Below are 22,643 nucleotides of genomic sequence, written 5' to 3'. Positions count from 1 at the left end.
TGATCTGGTTTACACTCCTAACTGAGCCCTTCCTCTGGCCATTCCAGCCCAGATATCAGATATACATGGAATTGATGAAAGAAGTAATTTTGGAAGTAGATCCTTCAGTCACTGCTTTTGCCTCTGTTGAAATTAACATGTCATTTGAGTGTTCCCAGATGAGGCCCCTCTTATTTGTAGGGTCCCTAAACATAACAAAATATTGTTCAGTATCACTTAGATTGATTAGTGGTTGTTGCACAACGAAGGTGGTAAGGAAATTACTTCTTTTTTCTGCTGGGTTTGAAGGAGGTAAACATTTTAGTTTCTACATGCCTGAAAATGTTTTAACCTACTCTTACTTGGTGGTTTACTTGACTATAGTTTTCTTGTATATAAAGTAAGTCCCTTAGAACCTTGCAGTTGTTTCATTGTCTAGTTGCATACTTTTGCCAATCAGATAAGATGTGCATCTGATTCTCATTACTTGTGAAATTGGAAAAATTTTGACACAGAATTTTGACTTTTGGTTTTCAGATATTTCATCAAAGTGCATTTTGATATCCACGATCCTTTTCCATCTGAGGATTCATGTGTTTTTATTTGCCTTCATATGTTTATTTGTTCTATGATCTTATTTCCTTTACTCTTTTAATTCTTTTAGGGAGTTTACTTTTTGATTAATTGTGATTGGATCTCTGTTTCACTGTGTTGCCCTTCATCAAATTAAGGTGATTCTTATATTTTTTTGTTGATCTTGTTTGCTTTTTGAGATTTGCTGTTCTCCTTTTTGAAACTGTGTATATCAGTTCATAGATATACACAGAGCTGGTTGGGAATAACAGTACCAGAAAGTGTTTAGGGGTTCTAGTCTTCCTGGCATCACTGGATACTGGGAAACTTCCTGGTCTTTTGGGAATAAATACCTCTATTTCCTTTCACCCATGTTCTGACTGCAGTGTAGGAGGTAGCTATTTGACCACCCTGAGATACTTTAACAAATAACTAGTTTCCTCCAGGGAAGTTTCTTGCTGTGCCTGTTTACTACTTCAGAGCAAGGAGCAACACCCACTTTCAGCATCTCTTTTTTCCTGGGTGCTGTATGGAAATATGATTGTCTCTTTAATTCAATCTCACCTGCCTTTTTGTCTTTCAGAGATTTCTTGTTATTTATTTTCACCGACGACACTTAGCTCTTTGTTTTTCAGGGCACTTTCAGAATTTAAGAAGCGGGTGGGATGCCATGGCAGTTGCTCCTTTTGCCATTTTAATGTCATGGTGAAAGTTCTGTTTAATATGTGCAGAAGTTCACATGCTTTGTTTGGTATATGGACTGCAGTTCTACTTCTTCTGCCAGTTCTTTCTTAGGCTACTCTTTTACTAGATAGACAAACTAAATATTTCTTAATCTTCCATCTAGTTATAAATTTCAGTATCTATGAAAATCTTGTTGAGAATTATATTATTTAAAAAATGATGATGAATTACTTTAATTTTGACCAATCTATATTATCAAGTAAGTGTTATAGTTTACAGAAATTTTTGGTAAGGTGGTTGCCTTTGTTCCTCACATTTTATTGTTGTATATCAAAACTATATTTCCAATCCTTTTTAGTGAGTAAAATAATCACAGTTTTATCAGGTGGTAAAAGTCATTTAAAAATATATTTACAGAAGCTTTTATTTTAACAAATTAGAGTGCTTCCTTTTCCCCTAGTCTGGTGATTTACTTGAGCCTTCACTATAATAAAGATCTTTTTTTTTTTCCCAGAGCAGCATCTCAGACATGTTGAAAAAGATGTTTTGATCCCAAAAATAATGAGAGAAAAGGCCAGAGAGAGGTGTTCTGAACAAGTTCAAGGTAAGAATCAAATATTCCTATAAAGATCAAATTCAATTTTAATAATATGATCTGAATTTAATCCTTAGCCTCAGAGTCAAGTAGTCAATGAATTAATATGTATGAATTGCTTCTCACCCTTTCACTGAGATACCAGTCAGCTTTCAGAACTTCCAGGCAGTGTTCAATTCATTTACAATTTAAAAATATTCTCCCAAATTTCTGGTAAAAAAACCTTTTTTTCCCCCTGGAAGTATGGTAATATATAGAGAAAAACTTGGTGTGAGTAGTCTGAAGAAACAAGTTATTTTGGTGAGTTTGATAGGGAAGGAACAAACATCTAATCTAACATGTACCTGTTTTTCATCTATCAACATATTCATGTTCATATACTAAAATGATTTTCTTACAGCCATTGTCTATTACTGAATTGTTAATGGAATCCCAGTAAGACCTTCAGTGAGTCTGGGGAATTTTTAATGTGTGTGTTTCCTTTTGTTTTATTTCATTTTATGTTTCTAAGTAAAAGATATTTATGTAAATGCATGTTACAGGCTCCCACATATGTGTATTTTCTTTGGAAAATATTTTTAACATTAGATGTTCTCATATACTATAAACTTTAGACATATTGTTGATTAATATATAACATTCTAGTGAAATACAAACAAAGTGGTGATAGATAAAAAATTAGGTTGTAATACATCTGTAATTGATGGCTAATTAGAAAAGCTGATGGCAATATTTCTGTAGAACTGCCCTTTAAAAAAATTCCACCTCTTTGAATGGCCTTCAAAAAAAAGTGGTAAAACTTTATGGACGTAGACTGTTTTCCTCACTCCCCTTCTTCCTTTTCCCCTGTAGTATCTTTGTGGAGGATCACCATACTTCTTAGGATAAAGGAATACAGTTCCAGTGCACCTTCTTTACAGACAAACCAGGCTGTGTCAACTCTAGTTTCAAGATTGTGCTAATAGTGTTTGGATGCTAAGAACATTTCTTTCCCCTTCCCATCTCCAACCCTTGGAGATGTTCTTTGCAAATTGTGGATGGAGACAATAAAATGAGAGTAGTTTCTTACACTTTAACAGTGTGTGATTATGTCTTAATTTAAATGTCTTATTCTGGCTGGCATTCTGTTTTTAAATCCATCTACAAATTAGTAATTTAAAATAAAATCATTCTATGGTATTATTTTTGCTTTCACTATCAGTTTGTTATTTAACAAAAGCACCTTTCAGTCCCATTCCAGGTGTCAGGAGAAATTAACCCATTGGCACCTACAGATAGGGTTCAGTGCACATCTGGCAGTAGCAGGTATCATGCTGACAGTCTCAAGAGGTAGCCTTCCATTTGCCTCATAGAACTTTTAAAAATATGTACCCTGTTTCAGGTGAGGGAGGATAAAAGTTCACAATGGATAATAAAGTTATAGGGCTAACTTTTCACTACCAGGAAAATATACTTGTTACTGATACATCAGTCTAAAGTTATAAATTGTATTTATTCTATTTTGTAACATAATTCTGATAGTTAAAATGCAAGAAAGCCAGGCAACTCAATTATAGATTTATTTATTTTTTACTGGTAGGATTCATATGGGTTTCAGTGTATGTCTTTGCTTACTCTCAGTGGAATTTTCTTTTTGGTTATTGAAATAGAAGAATATTGTAGTTGATATTTAATATTTGAATTTCTTATAGGTAATCATATCTTGATTTTTTTAGGCCATGTGGTCCAAAACAGTGTTTTAGAATGTAAAATTGGTTATTTTATAAAAGAACAATAAATCCTTAATATTCTCCCTGTTTAACCATATGAATTAGAAAAGAATATACATTAGTATTGCTTAGGCAGCAGAAGAAAACTGCATTGAAGCTAACAATAAGACATAATTTAGAATGAGGATACTTCCATTGTAGTTCATTTACTTTTTATAGTCTTTGTTTTATTAAATAATTATAGGGTTTTACATAAAAGCATCATGTGTGCTAATTTTATTGTTCTTGGATAAAGATATAGGAATTTTAATAAGTAATCTGACTTTCTGCTAACTGCCTGAAACATGATTATGTAGGAAAGCTTTTCGTTTAATTTTTTTATGTCATTTCAACCCAGCTGATCATAAGAATTGGGTCATACTGCCAGCAACTTAGGTTTGTGAAGGGAATGGAACAGCTTTTCCAGGGACAAAGAGAAATGAAATCACTTTCAATGAAAGAAAGATGCCTCATTATAGTCACCAACAGCAGTTATTGACAGCTACACTTCCTATTAACAAGGAGCATTTAACTAAGAGTTTGGCTGTTGGATCTTCGGGCTTGATCTAATTTGCTAGCATTAATTAGTTTCTTTTGAGCACAGACACTTGGTGCTCACAGCTATAGATTTGGAGGGCTAATTAGGATAGAAAATTGAACAGAATGGGGTAAGGCATTAACCTTCAACCATTACCAGCTGGGACACTGATAAAGACCACAGAGTCCAAATGCTCCCTATTGATGTGAAGAGTACCCTAATGAATATCAATTTCAGCCAGGTTGCTATATTTTTTACTAGTCCTCTATTCATTATAATTTTTTAACCAGCTTCCATGATACCTTCATTATCTATACACTATTGGTTTTTACTGTACACTGATTTAGTCTGACTTGCACATTTCACCTAATGTTTAAACAATTAAAATGTCTTAGCAGATAGCATTTAGAATGTTTCATTGTTATATACCTTAATACTTGTAAAATTTAACGTCAGTCTACAATTACATTATTCTAATTCTATAGTATGTACATAGTCATAGTAACTGAACCACTTCTATATAATGAAAACTGTACCTTGATAACAGGAAAATTTCAGCTTTTGGATAACAAATAGTGTTTGTGTTATTAAGAATAACTAGAGAATCTGTCTTTAAAACATTTTTTTAAGTATGTAAAATAGGAAACATGAAAGTATATGTTTGTTTTTGAAGAGAAAACTAGTGCATACATACTACCTTTTCTCTGGGAACTTCATTGATTTGATTAGTAGAGGTGGCTTCATATAAAGATTAGAAAAAGCATAGAAATTTGTGGTCTTATTGTGAAAACTTTTGACAAGATTATAAACTGTTGATCACAAAAGGAAGGTTATGAATTTAAATTCAGTACTTTATTAATATATTGCCAGTGATATTATTGGCAGTGAAGAGAGCTATTGGAATAAATGACTTAAAGTGTATGTGTAAACCTCAACACACTGAGTACATTGGAAATGAAACTGACAGAAAACTCTAGAATGGCCACTTTCCACATCTCCCAAAAGCAAAACACAGATCCCCTTCTGCCAGCCATGACGACGGGATCTTCCTTTTTCTTGAATGTGGGAATTACCAGCTTGTGTTTTAGCAAGATGGTTTGACAAAATCTGGAGATTGCTTTCAACTTTGTGCCTTTCCCCAGCTGTTTCACTTCACCGTATAAATGATTTAAATTTTCTGTGTTAATCATATTTTTAAAATAGTATTTTTTGTCATATTTACTGGTAAAGTATGTATTCTGTATTTTAGTATTTTAAAATTTTCTTCTGGAATCGGGCTTCCATAAGAAGAAGAGTTGCTGAATTGAAGTGTTTTGTAAAAATTCCTTATTTTATTCCTTTGCTCTTTTGAAGGGCATAGTTAACATTTGGTATAATTAGTCTCTTGTCTTGAATGTTGTTTGCTTTAAAAATAATAAGAGCTTTCCTTTATTTTTACTGTGAAAGATTAAGACCAAAAATTATTTTGTTATGAGAGACCTTGGAACTTTGTTTAACCTAGCTGTGTTGTCCTCCTCACTGACTCTTCTATCTCATGGGCCTTCTTTTACATTATTTTAATATTTGTTTTGTGACTTTGTTATAGCCTTCTTGATCTTTTTGCCAATAAGTGGGATATAGTTCTGAAGGAATTATATAAAGTACAAGAAGCATGAATTGTTTGTGTCTTTGAAATATCACAGAACTGTGGTTAAAAAAACAGAAGCTTGGTAAAATGTTTACCCTCTACTATCACTCACAAACAACCGCAATTATGTTACTTTTTGCTAAATTTCAAAGATATGTGAATAGACCAAAAAGAAAATCAAATTAAGGACACTTAGGATATTCTTTAGGAAGTTTTCAGGAAGAGAACTATAAAAATAGCATTAACACAAGTGAGACAGTTACAGACTACACATGCTCCAAGTGATCAGTCTCTGTGCAACTGTGTTACTTGAATCTGCCCCAAACTTCTCATTTGTTGTTTGAGCTGTACCATTATTATCACATTTATTTTTGTCATAATCAGTTCACCAGTACTAAAACTGAGGTGGAAATGCAACACACCTTTGGACTAGTTTGGATATACTGATGATAATATATAAAAATATCAAATTTGATAAGTATCTGTTACATATAAGACTATGCTGTGTACTCTAAGAAATATAGTAAATACAAGGCACAGTTGCTGCTCTTTGGACCTATACTGAACTGTGTCAGGGGTCCCCAAGACCACTCCTGGGTTCAGTTGTTTTCTAGGAGGACTCAGAAGACTCAGCATATAGTCTTAATCATGGCTAAGATTTATTATGCCTGAAAGATACAAAGCAAAGTCAATGAAGGGAAAAGGCATAAGACTAACTTCTAAGAGTCCTGTCTCAGTAGAATCACTTAGAATGTGCTTAATCCCTCCAGCATTAAGTTTTGACAACACACATGAACTGTTATCTACCAGGGAAGCTTATTAAAGACTTAGTCCCCTGAGTTTTTATTGGGAATTAGTCATATCAGCACCCTCTGCCTAACATGTACCCAAATTTCATACTCCCAAAAGGAAGGCAGGTATACAGCATAAACCATACTGTTTATACAGTATATTTGTCCTAAGGATAGTAGCATCATGTCTATCTATTATGTTATCTACTATGTTAACTCTTTTTCTGCGAATAGACATATTGAAAACTAGCAATATTTGTGTATGACTATGAGGCCTAATGTTATTGGTAGTAGAATCAGGACTAGTAAACTCATATCAATCACAAATAGTGCTGAATTGGTCTTGAAAAAAGTGAACAAAGTATCGGATGGTTATTGCTCATTGATTTAGTGGTTCTCGGGTTTCTTAATGTATTCGTACTTCTGTTATCAGAGTTGGTAGCTTATTGTGATTTCCTTATTTTGATTAACAGGATAATTTTGCAATAAAATTATGTGTAAGTGGACACAAATACCCTTGAATAAAATGATAATTTTTTTTGTCTCACAGAGAAAGTTCAGAATATTATAATTTGAGAAGTCAGTGATATCTTTAAGTGACAAATATTTAAGTGATTAAATTATTAGGAAATTTTGTCAGGACATATGTATATAATATTTAAACAGTGAATTTATGCAACTCATAGCATAAAATGTAACTGTCAACATTCGAACACAAAAAGAATTGCGTGCCTTAAAACTAAAAAAAATTGCTAAAATGAATAAGTATTATTATAAATCATGACATAGCTTTTCTGGAAGAACTTCATTAACAAGTTTTTATTATCCTAGTATTTCTTGACAATAACTCTTGATTATTTTTGTAAAATAGACTTAAATCCTTTTATCTTATGAGAAATTAATCAAAATTGATTGTGGTCTTCAAACAATATCATACCCTTGTGTTTAACATCTAAGTACAAGATCACGCTTCACTTAAGCTATCTGATGATCCTCCAGTTGTAATTGGTATTCTTTCTAGATAATCAGAGCCTGACACCGATAAACTTTTTGTAAATACCCACAAATAATTATATTTTGACTGAAATATATTCTAATAGGAATCTTATGCATCTGTTGTTGAAAAAATTATAAAAGAGCTTGACTTGCACAAAACTTTGGAACATATTAGAATGGAACATTTAGAACCATGTAAAAAATCAGTCTTGCTGGGTGTGGTGGCACATGCCTATAATCTCACTATTTGGGAGGCTGAGGCAGGAGGATTGCAAGTTCAAAGCTAGTCTCTGCAACTTAGCAAGACCCTGTCTCAAAATAAAACATAACAAAGGGCTGGGGATGTGGCTTGGTAGTTAAATGCCCCTGGGTTCAAGTCCTAGTCCAGAAAAACAAAAAAAAAATCGTCTTTGGTGGGTAGGACTGGAATTTGCTTTGAACTGTATTGTCAAAACAGATACAAGCAATGTTTTATTAAATTGTTTGATTTTGTTCCATTTATAGAGTCAATACATGAAACAAGTGTTTTTTTTTTAATGAAGGATATTTTAAATTAGCAATTATAGATTACAGTTACAGTCTAGTATTTCTCCTTTCAGTTTATTTTTGTGGTTTTCTTTTTGGGGTGATGTGAGGTATAGGGTAATTCTGAAGTCACATGGTAATGATTTCTTGTGGTTTACTCAAATTTCCATACTATTATTCAATTAAATAGAGATTATAGAGTTTTTTTCTTAGGCCCCATAAGCATCTGAAATCATATTTTAATACAACATTGGTTGTCTCCTTTGTGTCAGCATTTGATAATACTGTGAGCATTTTAATGTCATTTATTGCACCATTAAAACTTTTTTTTACAAAGCAAATAAGAAATTTTCAAATTCACTTGAGCACTTTAGTAGAACCTTAGGGTTATATGGAACATATTAATTAAAAATATTCATTATTTTCTATAAGTCAGTTACCATTATATAAACAGTGAATAAAACAGACACAAATTTTATATTTATGACCTTACATTTTAGCAAGGGAAGGATTTATAATAAGCATTATAAGTAAATGTAAGTGCTCCAGAGAAACATAAAGTTGAGTAGGGGCAGTGGGGAGTGAGTGTTGGAATGGGCATACCATTTTTAATAGGTGGTCATAGGTCTCACTGAGAAAAAAAAATATTTGTACTAAATTCTTGAAGAGGTGGAATGAGATGTGCAGATCTCTTTGGGAAAAATGATGTGGGCAGAAGGAATAGCACATGCAAAGACCGTAAAGAACTCAGTGAAGCTGGTGTGTCCAGGGGATACCAAAAAGGTCTCTGGCTAAGGTGGAATCAATTAGGGCCAGAGTGAAAGGAAAGCAGTTCAATAAAAGGATTGGAGGCAAAATTGTTTAAGATTTTACAGGTACTGAGCACTAATAGGTCCTGAGGAGAGAAATGGAAAGGCAAAGATGAATAGTGGAGTGAGAGTATGATTTGTAATTAAACAGTGCTTATTGCTGTTAAGAATAGACAATGGTGGCATTTGCAGAATCAGGGATGGCAGTGTGGATGTACTTGATATAATCCAAGTGACAGATTAGAGGGGTGGGTGGCAATGGAGATGATGAGAATGTGCACATCTAGGATCTATTTTGAAGGTACAGACAACACAGAAAATAATGACTTCTTATTTTTTTTCCCCTGAATTAGTAAAAGGATGGAGTTAACAGCAGAGATGAGGAAGACTGCATAAGAAATTTTATTGTTTTATTTTTTGGTGATCAGTGGATCAGGAGTTTAGTTTTGGATATGGTAACTTTGGTATGCCTATTAGACATCCAAGAATAAAACCATTTTTTTGAAGTGTAATAATAAACTCTTAAAGAGAAAGAAAGAAGTATGATAGTAGTGGTTCTAATATTTTTGTGTAATGAGTCTAAGTTCATGTAGGGTATAATCAGTACATATGCTTACTTGGACATTTATATATTAAAAATTGACATTTTCATTTCTTGATTTTCCTTTTAAGTTCCACACAGACCACTTCCCTTTCAGAATGAACCATAACTACACTGATTTGTTAAATGAATCAAACACTGCTTTGTTAATTCTACTGAAGGAAGAACTACGCTTCATTACTGCTGTGGCAATATATGGTGCTAGGTACAATGGAGAATTAGAAAGCCTCAATAAAGAGAGTAAATTACCTATTCAGCCTCCAGTATGATATGTTAATGTAGCAATGCTATAATTAGAATTCTGATATCTTAATTCCTGGCTTAGTGCTTTTTTTAATTTTAATTTACTATTTGTGTCAAAATAGCAAATACAATTCATTTCTTAGCACACTATGAATGGGATGAATCAGAAAATGTATCTTTAGATTAAATAGCACTATCATGAGAGGTAGATTTGGCAAATGCTATGTGTTGTGTGATGTTTTTATTTCTGACATACATACTGCTTTGCGTATTAACTTTGAGGTGCTTATTAGTTCCTAGATCGTGTGCACTAAGTGATATACCATATTTCAGTAAGATGTAAAAGTTATTTTCTTCCTCTACCTTGATTTAAAATTTTTTATTTCATTTCTTCCTGTGACATTCCTTAGGACTGTAACCAACATACACAAACTGTACTCCATCTATTGGTTAAAAATGGGTTTATCCAAAGAAATGTAATCCTATGTTCGTCACAGCACTATTCACAATAGCCAAGAAATGGAAACAACCTAAGTATCCATCAACTGATGAGTGAATAAAGAAAATTTAGTACATATACACAGTGAGATACTATTCAGCCATAAAAAGAATGAAATCCCAACTAGCACACACTTGTAATTCCAGCTACCCAAGAGACTGAGGCAGAAGCATCACAAGTATGAGACCAGCCTTGCCAGTTGTGCAAGACCCTGTTCAAAACAAAAGAGACAAAAACCTCAAATCCTGTCATTTCCAACAATAAGTCTGGAACTGGAGAGAATTATGGTAAGTGAAATAAGCTAGGTGCTAAAAGACAAGTATCATGTGATTTCACTTACGTGTAGAATCTAAAAAAGTTGAACTTATAGATAGAAGTTGGGATAGAATGGTGGTTACCAGAGGCTGGGGAGGATAGGAGGGAAAGATAGGGAAAGGTTGATTAATGGGTACAAAGTTATAATTAGGAGCAAGAAGTTCTAGTGTGCACAACAGAATATCTGTAGAAAACAACAGTGTACTGTAGATTTCATAATGCTATAAGAAAGGAATTGGAAGTTTTTACTATTAAAAAAATTGTGTTTGAAGAAAGGTATGTTTAACCTGATTTAAACATTACATAATATCTATCAAAACTTTTTTTTTTTTTTTTTTTTTTTGCGGTACTGGGGATTGAACCCAGGGCCTTGTGCTTGCGAAGCAAACACTCTAACTGAACTATATCCCCAGCCCCAAAACATTTTTAATATGCACAATTTTTATGTAACTAGTTAAAAATAAATTCAATTACAAATGAATTCATATCTGCATAGCATAACATTGTGAATTATATGTTGAACTTAGTTTTTATTTTATAGTTCATAGTTAATATCTTCTTTGATGTTAGTTTTCACTGAAATTGAAATTCTTTTGATTTTTTTATTACCACATATTTTATTAATATATCATTAAATAAAACATTTTAATTTAATTTTATGAACGATTAGCAACATATATAAATGTGCATATGCTGTGTAAATATGATTGAGATAAAGGTACAGGCCAGTGGTAGAGCACTTGCCCAGCATGTGCAAGACCCTGGGTTTGATCCCTCAGCATCATGAAAGAAAAAAAAAAAGCATGATATAAAATAATATACATGGTATAAATGCATTTATAGCTAAATCATACACATATATGTAAGTAAAAAAAAATACATCACAAATTTAATAGTAGTTACCTGGAAGTATGGGAAGACTTTTTTTTCTGATTTTTTATTTTAAATTTAAAAAATTTTATTTGTTCTAATTAGTTGTACATGACAGTAGAATGCATTTATACATTTTGATAGATCATACATAAATGGAGTGTAATCTCTCATTTTTCTGATTATACATATTGAGGCTCACATCAGTCATGTAGTCATACACATACAGGGGCTAATAATGTCTGTTTCACTCTATTACCATTCCTTCCCCCATACGCCTTCCTTTCCCCTTCACTCACCTGTACTATTTCTTTTCTCATGGTATTTTTTTCATTTTCTTGAAAAATGAAAGTATATTACTTTCTTTAGATAAACTTTTATATCCTGCATACACAAATTACAAGTATATATGCCTTGATGTATTATGTGTGAACATTTCTGTGTAATCACTATTAAGGTTAAGATAAAGATAATTATCAGAAGCTAGCTTTCTTTGTACTCCTTCCAAGTCACTATACTTTTCGCCTAAGCCCAGAGTCACCACCATTTTGACCACAAACTTCATAGATTAGTTTCCTAATTTTTAAAATTCAAATGGAATCATATGACGTGTGCTCTTTTGAGTTTGCCTTGTTTTAGTCAATATTGTTTGTTAGATTCATCCATGCGTTTCCATGTAGTAGTAGTTTCTTCATTTTTATTGCCATATAGTACCCTTGTATAAATTAGCAATAATTTATTCTTTCTTTTTACTGTGATGAATGTTTAGGTCATCTTCAACTTTTATACAAATAGCACCCATATATACATTCTTGTTCAGTCTTTTGGTTTCCATATGTATGCATTTTTATTGGTTAAATACCTAGAAGTGGGATTTCTGGGTCATGAGATATATATAATTTCAACTTCAACAGATAATGTTGTTTTCCATATGACTTGAAAGTGTATGCAATGATTAAAAAGCTATAAATCAGTACAAGAATAATAATGAACCTAGTATTTCCTACAAGAACTATAAGAATCAAATAATTTACAATAGAAAAAGCTATCAATGTAGAAAAAAATTTTTTGTATCATATACTATAAACAATTAAAAGAGCACAAACTAGGAAAATACATGTATAACATATAACAAAGATTCGATAGTCTTAGTTTCTAAAGACTATCAGGAAGTAATGAATATCCAATTTTAAAAATGAGCAAAGGCCAACAATTTGAAAAGTTTTATATTGTTAAACATGAAAAATTGTTTTTTCATCTAATCAGTGGTAAACCACAGCCTACATTACTATATTTTACCTATAAACTTGGTGTGATATATAAATTCATAATGGAGAAATTCTGCTTCTGGCATGACCTGTTAGCTTTAACAAGTCCTATTGCAGAAAACAAATTTAGTCTATAAACAGAATATGAAGAACAACCTGAAAGCATTGCATAGTAAAAACAACCACAACAAACCAAACACATGAGAGTAGTCACACATTGAAGGAAGGGAGGATCTCTCCCATGTAGGGTGGCTGAAACTCAGATAAAACATCAGTTAGCAAACAACCCTTCAGTCTTGCTGGTTTGAAAGGACAGGGTTAGGTATAACTACAGCCCCTGGAAAAAGAGAGAGAGAGTGTTGTGTGCGCGCGCATGTGTGTGTGAAGTAAATTAAATTGCTTGCTTAAATGAAAAATTCTTCAGAAAGAAAAAAACTAAAACCAGACTTTCTTTATATCATTCACAGTAGTCATAATACAATGCAAAATTATTCAGTGTACAGAGAAATAGGAAAACATGACACATTCTCAAATCAGCAAAGGGTAATTTTATGATATCTTAGATGTTAGAATTAGTGGAGAAAGATTTTAATGCAGCCATTGTAATTGCTAAGGAATGTAAAGGAAAATGCTCTTGCAAAGAATAAAAATATAGGAAATCTTAATTCGAAATAACAAAGCTGAAATAGAAATTCTAGAACTGAAAAATATATCTAACATAAAAACTTAAGAATGGCAACAACAGGAATCATGAAAAGATTCATGATTCTATTCAAAAGATAGGGCAATAGAAATATTTCATCTAAAGAACAGAGGAAAAAAGATTTTAAAAAACAGACAGAACCTTGGGGATTTGAGGGCAATAACATAAGGACAACCCTCATGTAATTGTAATGGCATACCTACCAGAATCGCTGTAATTAAGAACACTAACAACATTCACTGAGAATGTATTTACCCAATGACCTAGCAGCTCTCCTTAGGAAAAATGAAAATTATGTGCACAAAAAAGAATGCCTGTACTTATACTAACTTATTTGTAATAGCCAAAAATTAAAATTATCCCAGGTTTATTTCAAAGGAAGAAGGACCAGGCCAGTTTCAGTGCATTCATACAATAGATTACTGGTTAGCAGTAAAATGGAATGGATTACTGTTTTATACAACAGCAGAGATGAATTTCAAAACTATTTTTGCTGAGAGTTTCTACAACCAGTGTTGTCTCCTAACCACAGTGGCTGTCAACTTGGTGAGAAACACAAAGACATGGGACTTAACAGTCCCCAGCCATTGACTCAAGGGTTAGAGAGCCCAAAAATAAATATGAAGAGTGGCACAACAGCTTGAGCAATGAACATCCATCCTTGCCAATAGTTTTCACAACTGCAGTGGAAACAAGCCCTTTATTTCTTATTAATAATATTTCTATTCCACCTCCCTTTTTTTTATTTTTTTAAATTTAAATTTTACTTTTTATTAGTCATATATTTTAAAGTTTATTTTTAAATGTTTTAAATTTTTTCAACTTTTCATTCTGCATGGTTTTGTGTGTGTGTGTGTGTGTGTGTGTGTGTGTGTGTGTAGTATGTGGATAGGTTTGAAGATTATATATTTTTATATAATTTTATTTTAATTGCTCTGTATTATTGTGTTGAAGTCTATATTGGATTTAATTCCAAGAAGTATTTTTTTATGTAATTAGTTGCACTGATATTTGGACATAAATATTTATTGTCATTATTATCTTCTTGTTGGATCGTTCTTATATTTCTCTTATATCAAAACATCCCATAAATAGGTTATTCAAATATATAATCAATAAAGATATTTCCAACCTAAATAATACTATAAATCAAATGGACCTAACAGACATCTAAAGAATATTTCACCCAAAAATAACTGAATTCATTTCTTTTCTTTCTTAACCTAACTAATCAGAACTTTAATCTCTGTACACTACTTGTTTTTCTTATGATCAATTATGATGACATAATCCTATATCTAGAACACCCCCCAAAAAAAATCTGCACCAGAAGACTTCTAGAGCTAATAAATAAATTCAGCAAATACAAGATCATTATTCATATATCAATAGTTTTCCTATACTCCACTAGTAATTCTGCTAAGAAAGGGATCAGGGAAACTATCCCATTTACAATAACATCAAAAAAAGTTTGAAGTTAACCAAGGAAATGAAAGACCTCTACAACGAAAACTATGGAAAACTGAAAAAGACCTTAGAAGATGGACAGACATCCCCACCACCACCCCACATGTTCTTGGATAGGCAGAGTTAATATTCTCAAAATGGCCATACTATGAGAAATTTTATACAGATTCAGTGTAATCCCCATCAAAATGCCAATGGCGATCTTCACAGAACCAGGAAAAAAAAAAGTTTTAAAATTCATTTGGAAAATAATATTACCGAGAACAACTAAAGCAGTCTTAAGCACGAGGATTGGTGCTGGAGACATTGCAATACCTGGTCTCAAATTATGTTGCAGAGTTGTAGTAACAAAAACATCATTGTATTGGCCTCAAAATAGATATGAAGACCATTGGAACAGAAGACACAGGGATAAACCCACACAGTTACAGTCTTCTAATACTTGACAAAAGTGCCTAAAAAATATTTTGGAGGAAAGATAACCTTTTCAACAAATGGTGCTGGGAAAACTGAACATTCATGTGTAGAAAAATAAAACTATATCCCCTTCTCCCACCGTGCACAAAAGTCAAAGCAAAGTAGATCAAAGACTTAGGAATTTGACCAGAAACTTTGCAACTGCTAGAAAAAAACTTAAGGGCAATACTCCAACATATTGGCATAGTCACTGACTTCCTTAATAAGACTCCTACAGTGCAAGAAATAGGCCCAAGAATTAATATATGGAATAGCATCAAATTAAAAACTTTTGTACAGCAAAGGAAATAAAAACTTGAAGAATGGGAGAAAATATTTGCCAGCTACTCCTCTGACAGAGTTAATATCCAGAATATATAAGAACTCAAAAAGCTTAACACCAAAAAAACAAAAACAAAAACAAAACCCATATAACCCAATTTTAAAAAAGGGCAAAAAACAAACAAACAAACAAAAGAAAACATTTGAAACACAAATGGCCAACAAATACATGAAAAATGTTCAACATCCCTAGTAATCATGGAACCACAAATCAGAACTACACTGAGATTTCATCTCACTCTAGTCAGAATGGCAATTATGAAGAATATAATAATAAATACTGGCAAGGATGTAGGGGAAAAGGTACATACATACATTGCTGGTGGGACTGCAGATTGGTATAATAACTGGGAAGCAGCATGGAGATTCCTTAAAAATTAGAGATGAAACTACCATATGACCCAGCTGTCTATTCCTTGGTATTTATCCAAAAGAATTAAAATCAGTATACTATAGCAGTACAGCCGCATCAATGTTTATATCAACTCAACTCACAATAGCCAAGATATGGAATTAACCCAGATGTCCATCAGTAGATGAATGGATTAAGAAAATGTGGTATATATACACAATCAAGTTTTACTTAGCCATAAAGAAGAATGAAATTATAACATTTGCTGGTAAATGGAACTATACACCATCCATGCTAAGTGAGATAAACCAGACTCAGAACTTCAAAGGTTGAATATTTTCTCATATGCAGAAGCTAGAGCAAAGTAAGGGATAAAAGAGGAGTGGGTTGGATATCAAAGATAGAGGAAAGTTCAGTGGAGTAGAAGAAGTTGAGGGGGAAGGAGGAAGGATAGGAAAGGGGAGGAAATGTGGAGTGAATTTGACAAAATTACACTATGTACATGTATAAATATACCACAGTGAATTCCATCTTTATATATATAAAGCACCAATTAAAAAATAAATATGTGGAAGGCAAACCAGTAGAGGAAGGGGAATAGGGAGTGTACAGAAAGAAGGGGAAGGGAGAATCACCAGGGACTGAAGTGTGGTAAATTAAATTTCATACATGTGTGATTATGTCAAAATGAGCCCAACTATTGTGTATAATATAATGCACTATTAAAAGAAAATAAGGTCAGACTGTTGTATGAAAATGAACATTAACTGCCAGGTAGTACTTACACAGAGTGGACTGTGGCATGCTCTTTTTCTTTTTTTTACAGATGTCCTTAGGTGTGTGTTATTCCTTATTTCCTCTGGAGAAATTGGTTTGTTAAATTTGTCAGATTTTTAAAACATGCATTTATTTTAAGTCTCCAAGTTAAGGAAAACCCCACTTTGGTATAAGAATGATTAAATACCTAAACTGTAGCTTATAGTAGTCCTCCCTTACTCACTTTTGCTTTCTGGGATTTCAGTTTTCAGCAGTCAACCACAGTTCAAAAATATTTAATGTAAAATTCCAGAAATAATTTGTTTTAAGTTGCACAATGTTCTGAGTAGCAAATGAAATTCCATGCTGTACTACTTTGTCCCACCTGTGATGTGAGTCATCTCTTGGTCCAGTGTATCCATTGCTGTATGTTAACCACCTGTTAGTTGCTGAGTAACCTCTTGGTTATCAAGTGGACTCTTGTACCATCATAGTGCTTATGTTCAGGTAACCCTTCTATTATGTAATAATGGCACCAAAGCACAAAAGGGATGATGCAAAGGAGGCAGCAGGGCATGAAAAATGGAAGAATAATTTAACTCTGGTACTGTGTAGCAACACTGAAGGACATTTAGGGAAAAAACAAGTATTTATGGGGTTTGGTAGTATGTGCAGTTTCTGGCATCCACTGTGGGGTGTTGAAAGTTAGCCTCTGTGGGTAAGGAGGGGAATACTCGGTTCTCTTAATGTAAATGGAAATTGACTTCATAAATAATCTGAAAGTTAACATTGCCATGCTGCTTTTTTCTCCTCCCCAATGACAGCAGAAATCTTAATCTGCATTCTGATGCTGTGCATTTGCCTTTAAAATGCATAAATGAATGACTTGTTTACATTGAACTTTTCATCCTTTAATGCTTCTCCATAACCTTAAAACTTCAGTTTTAATGACAACCAAACTCAAAAACAAAGAACAAATTTAACCCTGAATCTACATCATTAGACATCTGTCTTTATTTCAATAATCTCTTCTAGCACACTTTAGGAAATGTGATATGGCTTGACTAAAATAGATTTATTAGGATGATCTTTCTAAAAATCCTAAATGATTTCCAGGTCATCATAAAGAAGTTCAACTTCCTCTTGATTTTCTGAATTTTGCTTTTTTTTTTTTTTTTTTTTTTTTTTTTTACAAAGTATTATTCTATTTCATCCCTGTACTTGCTTCTGTAGTGTGACACTGCTGAAAAGTCAAGTGTTGCATGAAATTAAAGTGATGGGCAGAGTCTTAGATATCATCCTTTCCAGTGGCCTTTATGTAAAAGACAGGTAATTGACTAGGCTTTGGTAGAATCATGGGTTAATAGCAAACACATGATTAGAACTCAGTTCTCTGTAGTAGTAGTAGTATCTCACTCTTTTTTATTAGTTGTCTTTCTAAGCCTCTTAGAAAAACTTTTTTTTGTGTGTGTGAGGGGGTTTTGGGGGTACTGGTACAGGGACACTTGACCACTGAGCCACATCTCTAGCCCTATTTTGTATTTTATTTAGAGACAGGTTCTCACTGAATTGCTAAGTGCCTCACTGTTGCTGAGACTGGCTTTGAACTTGCAATCCTTCTGCCTCAGCCTCCTGAGCCGCTGGGATTACAGGCTTGAACCACTGGGCCCAGCTTTGGATCTTTGAACTCTTTACATTGCAATTTCATTTCCATCAAGAAGCCTTTTAGCATAGTGTATAAGGAGATATGTAACCTCTCCTGCTGTGAAGGGGACTTGTGCGGGGACACATGTATACACATTTATGTTCAAAAGCTGTTTATGGATTCAGTTATACTTTGTTCTAGGTATTTTTATGTATATGTACGTACACATAGATATATATGCACACACATGTATACACATAGATAAACATATGCACACACCCACACAGTATACAAAGATGAATATATAGGACACATATATCTCATTTGGAATCTTATATGACTTTTTTACCAGGTCATTAAGTTATTACAGTCTCATCTATTGTCCAGATAAATTCCCAATTCATTTGATATACCAATGATATCCTATTGGTATATACATTTTATATTTGTATATATCCAATTTCTGAGTTTGACCTAAGGTAACATTGTGAAGTTGTGTAGGTTGCTGGCCTTACTTTCACATTGATGAAGCAACCTTTTTTCCTTTTTTTCCCCCCCTATATCAGCATTTGTGAGGCCTATTTGAGTACCAACATTGCCATCTCCTAAAACAGAGTAGTTTCAATGGATAGTCAGTAAACTGTTTGATACTTTGAAAGAACATTAGTTTTCCTATAGTGGATTATTTTGGGTAGTTCATAGTAATTATAATTAATTGTTATTGAACTTGGATTCTTCACCTTTTTTCTTATAAATTTTAACATGTCATTTAATGAATGTAATGTTATGCAAAGCATTTTTATTAAATAGACTTGCTAAATGTGTCTTTCCTATGTGCTACCTGATTCCTACTGAGTGTTAATATTCAAGTATTTGTTCATGATGTGTATTATTCAAGAATATGTCTGTTCGTACCATAGTCTTCATCTTTAAATTATTACTTCTAAAATTCTTTCCATAATATTTTCATTAGAGGATGGAATATATCAGTTTCTTTCCATTTCCTTTTTGTTCTAAATGAAGTTTTAAGAGATAAGAAAATAGGTCATGGTATCTATAAACTGTGGAACTGAGGTCTATTAGGAAGTAAAAATTGAAGCTCAGTTGCCCTCTAGGGGTTCAGTTTTAACACAGCACATGTAGAAATAATTTAGTGAGATCTTTTGTGGGTGGGGTATATCTGCTTAACGGAGGAACTTTATTTTTTGTTTCGTTAGAGAATAATTGACCAACAAAAAGCTAGTTTTTATTACTTACTAAAAAATGAGAACACATCCACAATTTTTTAAAAATCAGGTGCCTGTACCAGAACAATCCAACCAACAGCATGTTTTCAAGAATAACATGGTGACCAATCTATGATTCTTTTCTAACACTTATCTTTTCAGTGTCACCGCTGTGGCACTTTTAAGTTAAGCTTTTCTCCTACTCTGTTCAAACTGAACAACACACCCCTGTGAAGTGACTGCGTCATGAATCCTCTCATATATTTAACATGTGATCTTGAAATGTTTTTCCTTTTGGTTTTAGCAACTTTTGGTTGACAGCTTTGGATTGGTGAGGCTATTTCTCCCAGTTTCAGATTGGCTATTGGCCTTTTAACTTAAATGGTACCCAACTTTGTGTTGCCTGAGGTCCATTAACTCATTGGAGTCTGTGGTACAGTGCTCTGCTTTGTTATTATACAGTTGCACTTGCTGTTTTGGTAAGAGGAAGCAGTTTCTTTTTCCACTATTGAAAACATTAACTGAACTTTGACTTGCATAAATGGTAAATTTTGAGTTTATTTTGTGTACAAGTATTTAAATGCTTTGAATATATAAGCATATTTCTGTATCGGATATTAAAATTCACAGTTAATACATTTAAAAAAGATCTTTTGTGCATTAATGCATGCTCCTTTATTTCCTTTAAAGAATGCTGTAAAACTTTAACCATTTTAATATATACTATGTTTTTGTTTTACTTTTGTAGTTATATCATCCTCTTCTGTTTTTTCCCTTATAATATTGAAAAGAACTCCCTTATTAATGATTACAATCTTTATTTTTATCAATTTATAATAATATTTTTAAAGCTTAAGTGTATCTGTTATTTGTTATCTGGAAATCTCCATTGGATTTTTACATATATTAAAATGTTAAATGACTGTTAATTTTTACCACACAATATGGTAGTTAGTAGTCATATTGGCTATTTCATTTTGGATTTAGAATAATTAAGATTAAAAAATTAAAATTTAGTCTCCTAGAATTACAGGTCATATTCCAAATGCTCACTGTCTGTGTGGCTGGTAGCTATCCCACATTGGACAATGCAGAATCGGTCAGTTTCATCATTGCAGAAAATTCTATTTTACAGGTCTGTTATAGATATGAGAATCATCTTCCTTAAAAATATTAAAACATTTTTAATATTTAGTAAATATTAAAAGCTTAGTAAAACAGGTAAACTATGAAATTTTTATGTGTCTTTATATTTTCTTTTATCAAAGGAATATTTTGGAAATAACTATAATGCTGATCACAGGAAGTGATCTTTCTTTTGTTTACCTTGATGATCAGGATATATTTCTGATTATAAGCTAAGTGACATCAAATATTATAATAAAATTTATACATTTAGAAATATATCAGTACATTTACTTTATCTCCATCTTGTGGTAGGAATATATGAAAATCTTATTCTCAACAGTATAGGTAAAACTTATTCCTCATACCCCTCCTACGTTTAGTGCTAATTCTTCGTTTATTTGGAAAGTTTTGAATCTTATTCAGGGAGCCAATCAAAAATAATTTTAGGTTTTATATTGACTCTTAAAAGAGAAATCTTGAGGTATAATTGCCACATTCTGAATATGTGTTAGAATATTAAAACTAGGAATATAGGCATTTTGATCATAGTTGAAAGGACAAAGCTTTAGCTGTCTACTTGACAATGTAGCTTTGTGTTAAGTAGGGTTATAATGAAATATGTTCATATGACAAACCTATAATATTTGATGAATTGTTTTTACTAACAGTTTTTTAATAATTTTCATTTTTGAAGTTTTTGGTTTTTAAATGTACTCACAAGTCCTTTTGTGTAAAATTTTGATACAAGGCTGTTTTGGAAGTAAATGAAAAAATTGGTATTACAAATTCGTAAACTATAGCAGTCCATACACATAAATAATCTTGTTTTTTTTTTTTTTTTTTTTTCCTAAGAGAAACATAATGTGAATTACTTGATTGGGAAGACTGTCTCAAAGGTTTAAGAACCTATTTCAAATCAAGTTTATTTTGTATCATTCCTTTGTTTACTTTTTAATTTCTTGATGAATTTTTCAATTAAATATATTTAACATGCTGTATTTTAAAATTTTTATATTCTTTGAGTTTATTTTGAAAAATCTTTAGTTAATATAATCTATAAAGCAGTATTAATTTACAGTTAACTTTTTATATATGCCAGTTTGTGAGTACAGCAGGAAGTTTGAAAAGAATAAAGAAGTTTATGTGTTTCTTGATAAAAAGTGTGGCACTTGCTTTAATCATAAGAAAAATCATTATGAAAACCACTAATAGATTTGAGCTGTGACTTTCTTTTTGTTCTTTTTAGTTATACATGACAGTAGAATGTATTTTGAAATATCATACATATGCGGAATATAACCATTCTCATGGTTGTCCATGATGTGGAGTTACACTGGTGGTGTATATTTTTATATGTATTTTATTTGGTCTAATTAGTTATACATGACAGTAGAATGCATTTTGACACATCATATATAAATGGAGTATAACTTCTCATTTGTCTGGTTGTACATGATGTAGAATTACACAAGCCATGTAATCATATATGCACATAGGGTAATAATGTCTGATTCATTCTACTATCCTTCCTACTCCTGTACCCTCTCCCCTCCATTCACTCCCCTCTGTTTAGTCCAAAATACCTCTATTCCCTATCACCACACCCTTATTGTGAGTTAGCATCAGCATATCAGAGAAAACATTCGGCCTTTGGTTCTTTGGGATTGGTTTATTTCACTTAGCATAATATTCTTTATTTTCATTCATTTACCTGCAAATGCCATAATTTGATTCTTCTTCAAGGCTGAGTAATATTCCACTGTGTATATATACCACATTTTCTTTATCCATTTATCTGTTGAAGGGCACCTAGGTTGGTTCCATAGCTTAGCTACTGTGAATTGATCTGCTATAAACATTGATGTGTCTGTGTCAATATAGTATGCTGATTTTAAGTCCTTTGGGTA

The 22,643-nt window shown here is 32.4% G+C and overlaps 1 protein-coding gene across 1 annotated transcript in view; it reads left to right on the top strand.

Annotated features, from left to right (window-relative positions):
- The window catches only part of Cmc1 (C-X9-C motif containing 1), a 71,445-nt gene that overhangs the window by 14,132 nt on the left and 34,670 nt on the right, over positions 1-22,643 (top strand). Inside the window, exon 2 of the mRNA XM_047530644.1 lies at positions 1,751-1,840. Within this exon, the coding sequence (XP_047386600.1) occupies positions 1,751-1,840 (90 nt within the window). The remainder of the gene's footprint in view (positions 1-1,750; positions 1,841-22,643) is intronic.

The sequence above is a fragment of the Sciurus carolinensis genome, chromosome 17 (assembly GCF_902686445.1).
Source record: "Sciurus carolinensis chromosome 17, mSciCar1.2, whole genome shotgun sequence".
NCBI classification, from domain to species: Eukaryota; Metazoa; Chordata; class Mammalia; order Rodentia; family Sciuridae; genus Sciurus; species Sciurus carolinensis.
Note: the sequence above shows the minus strand (reverse complement) of the source record. Positions and strands in the feature narration are given on the sequence as shown.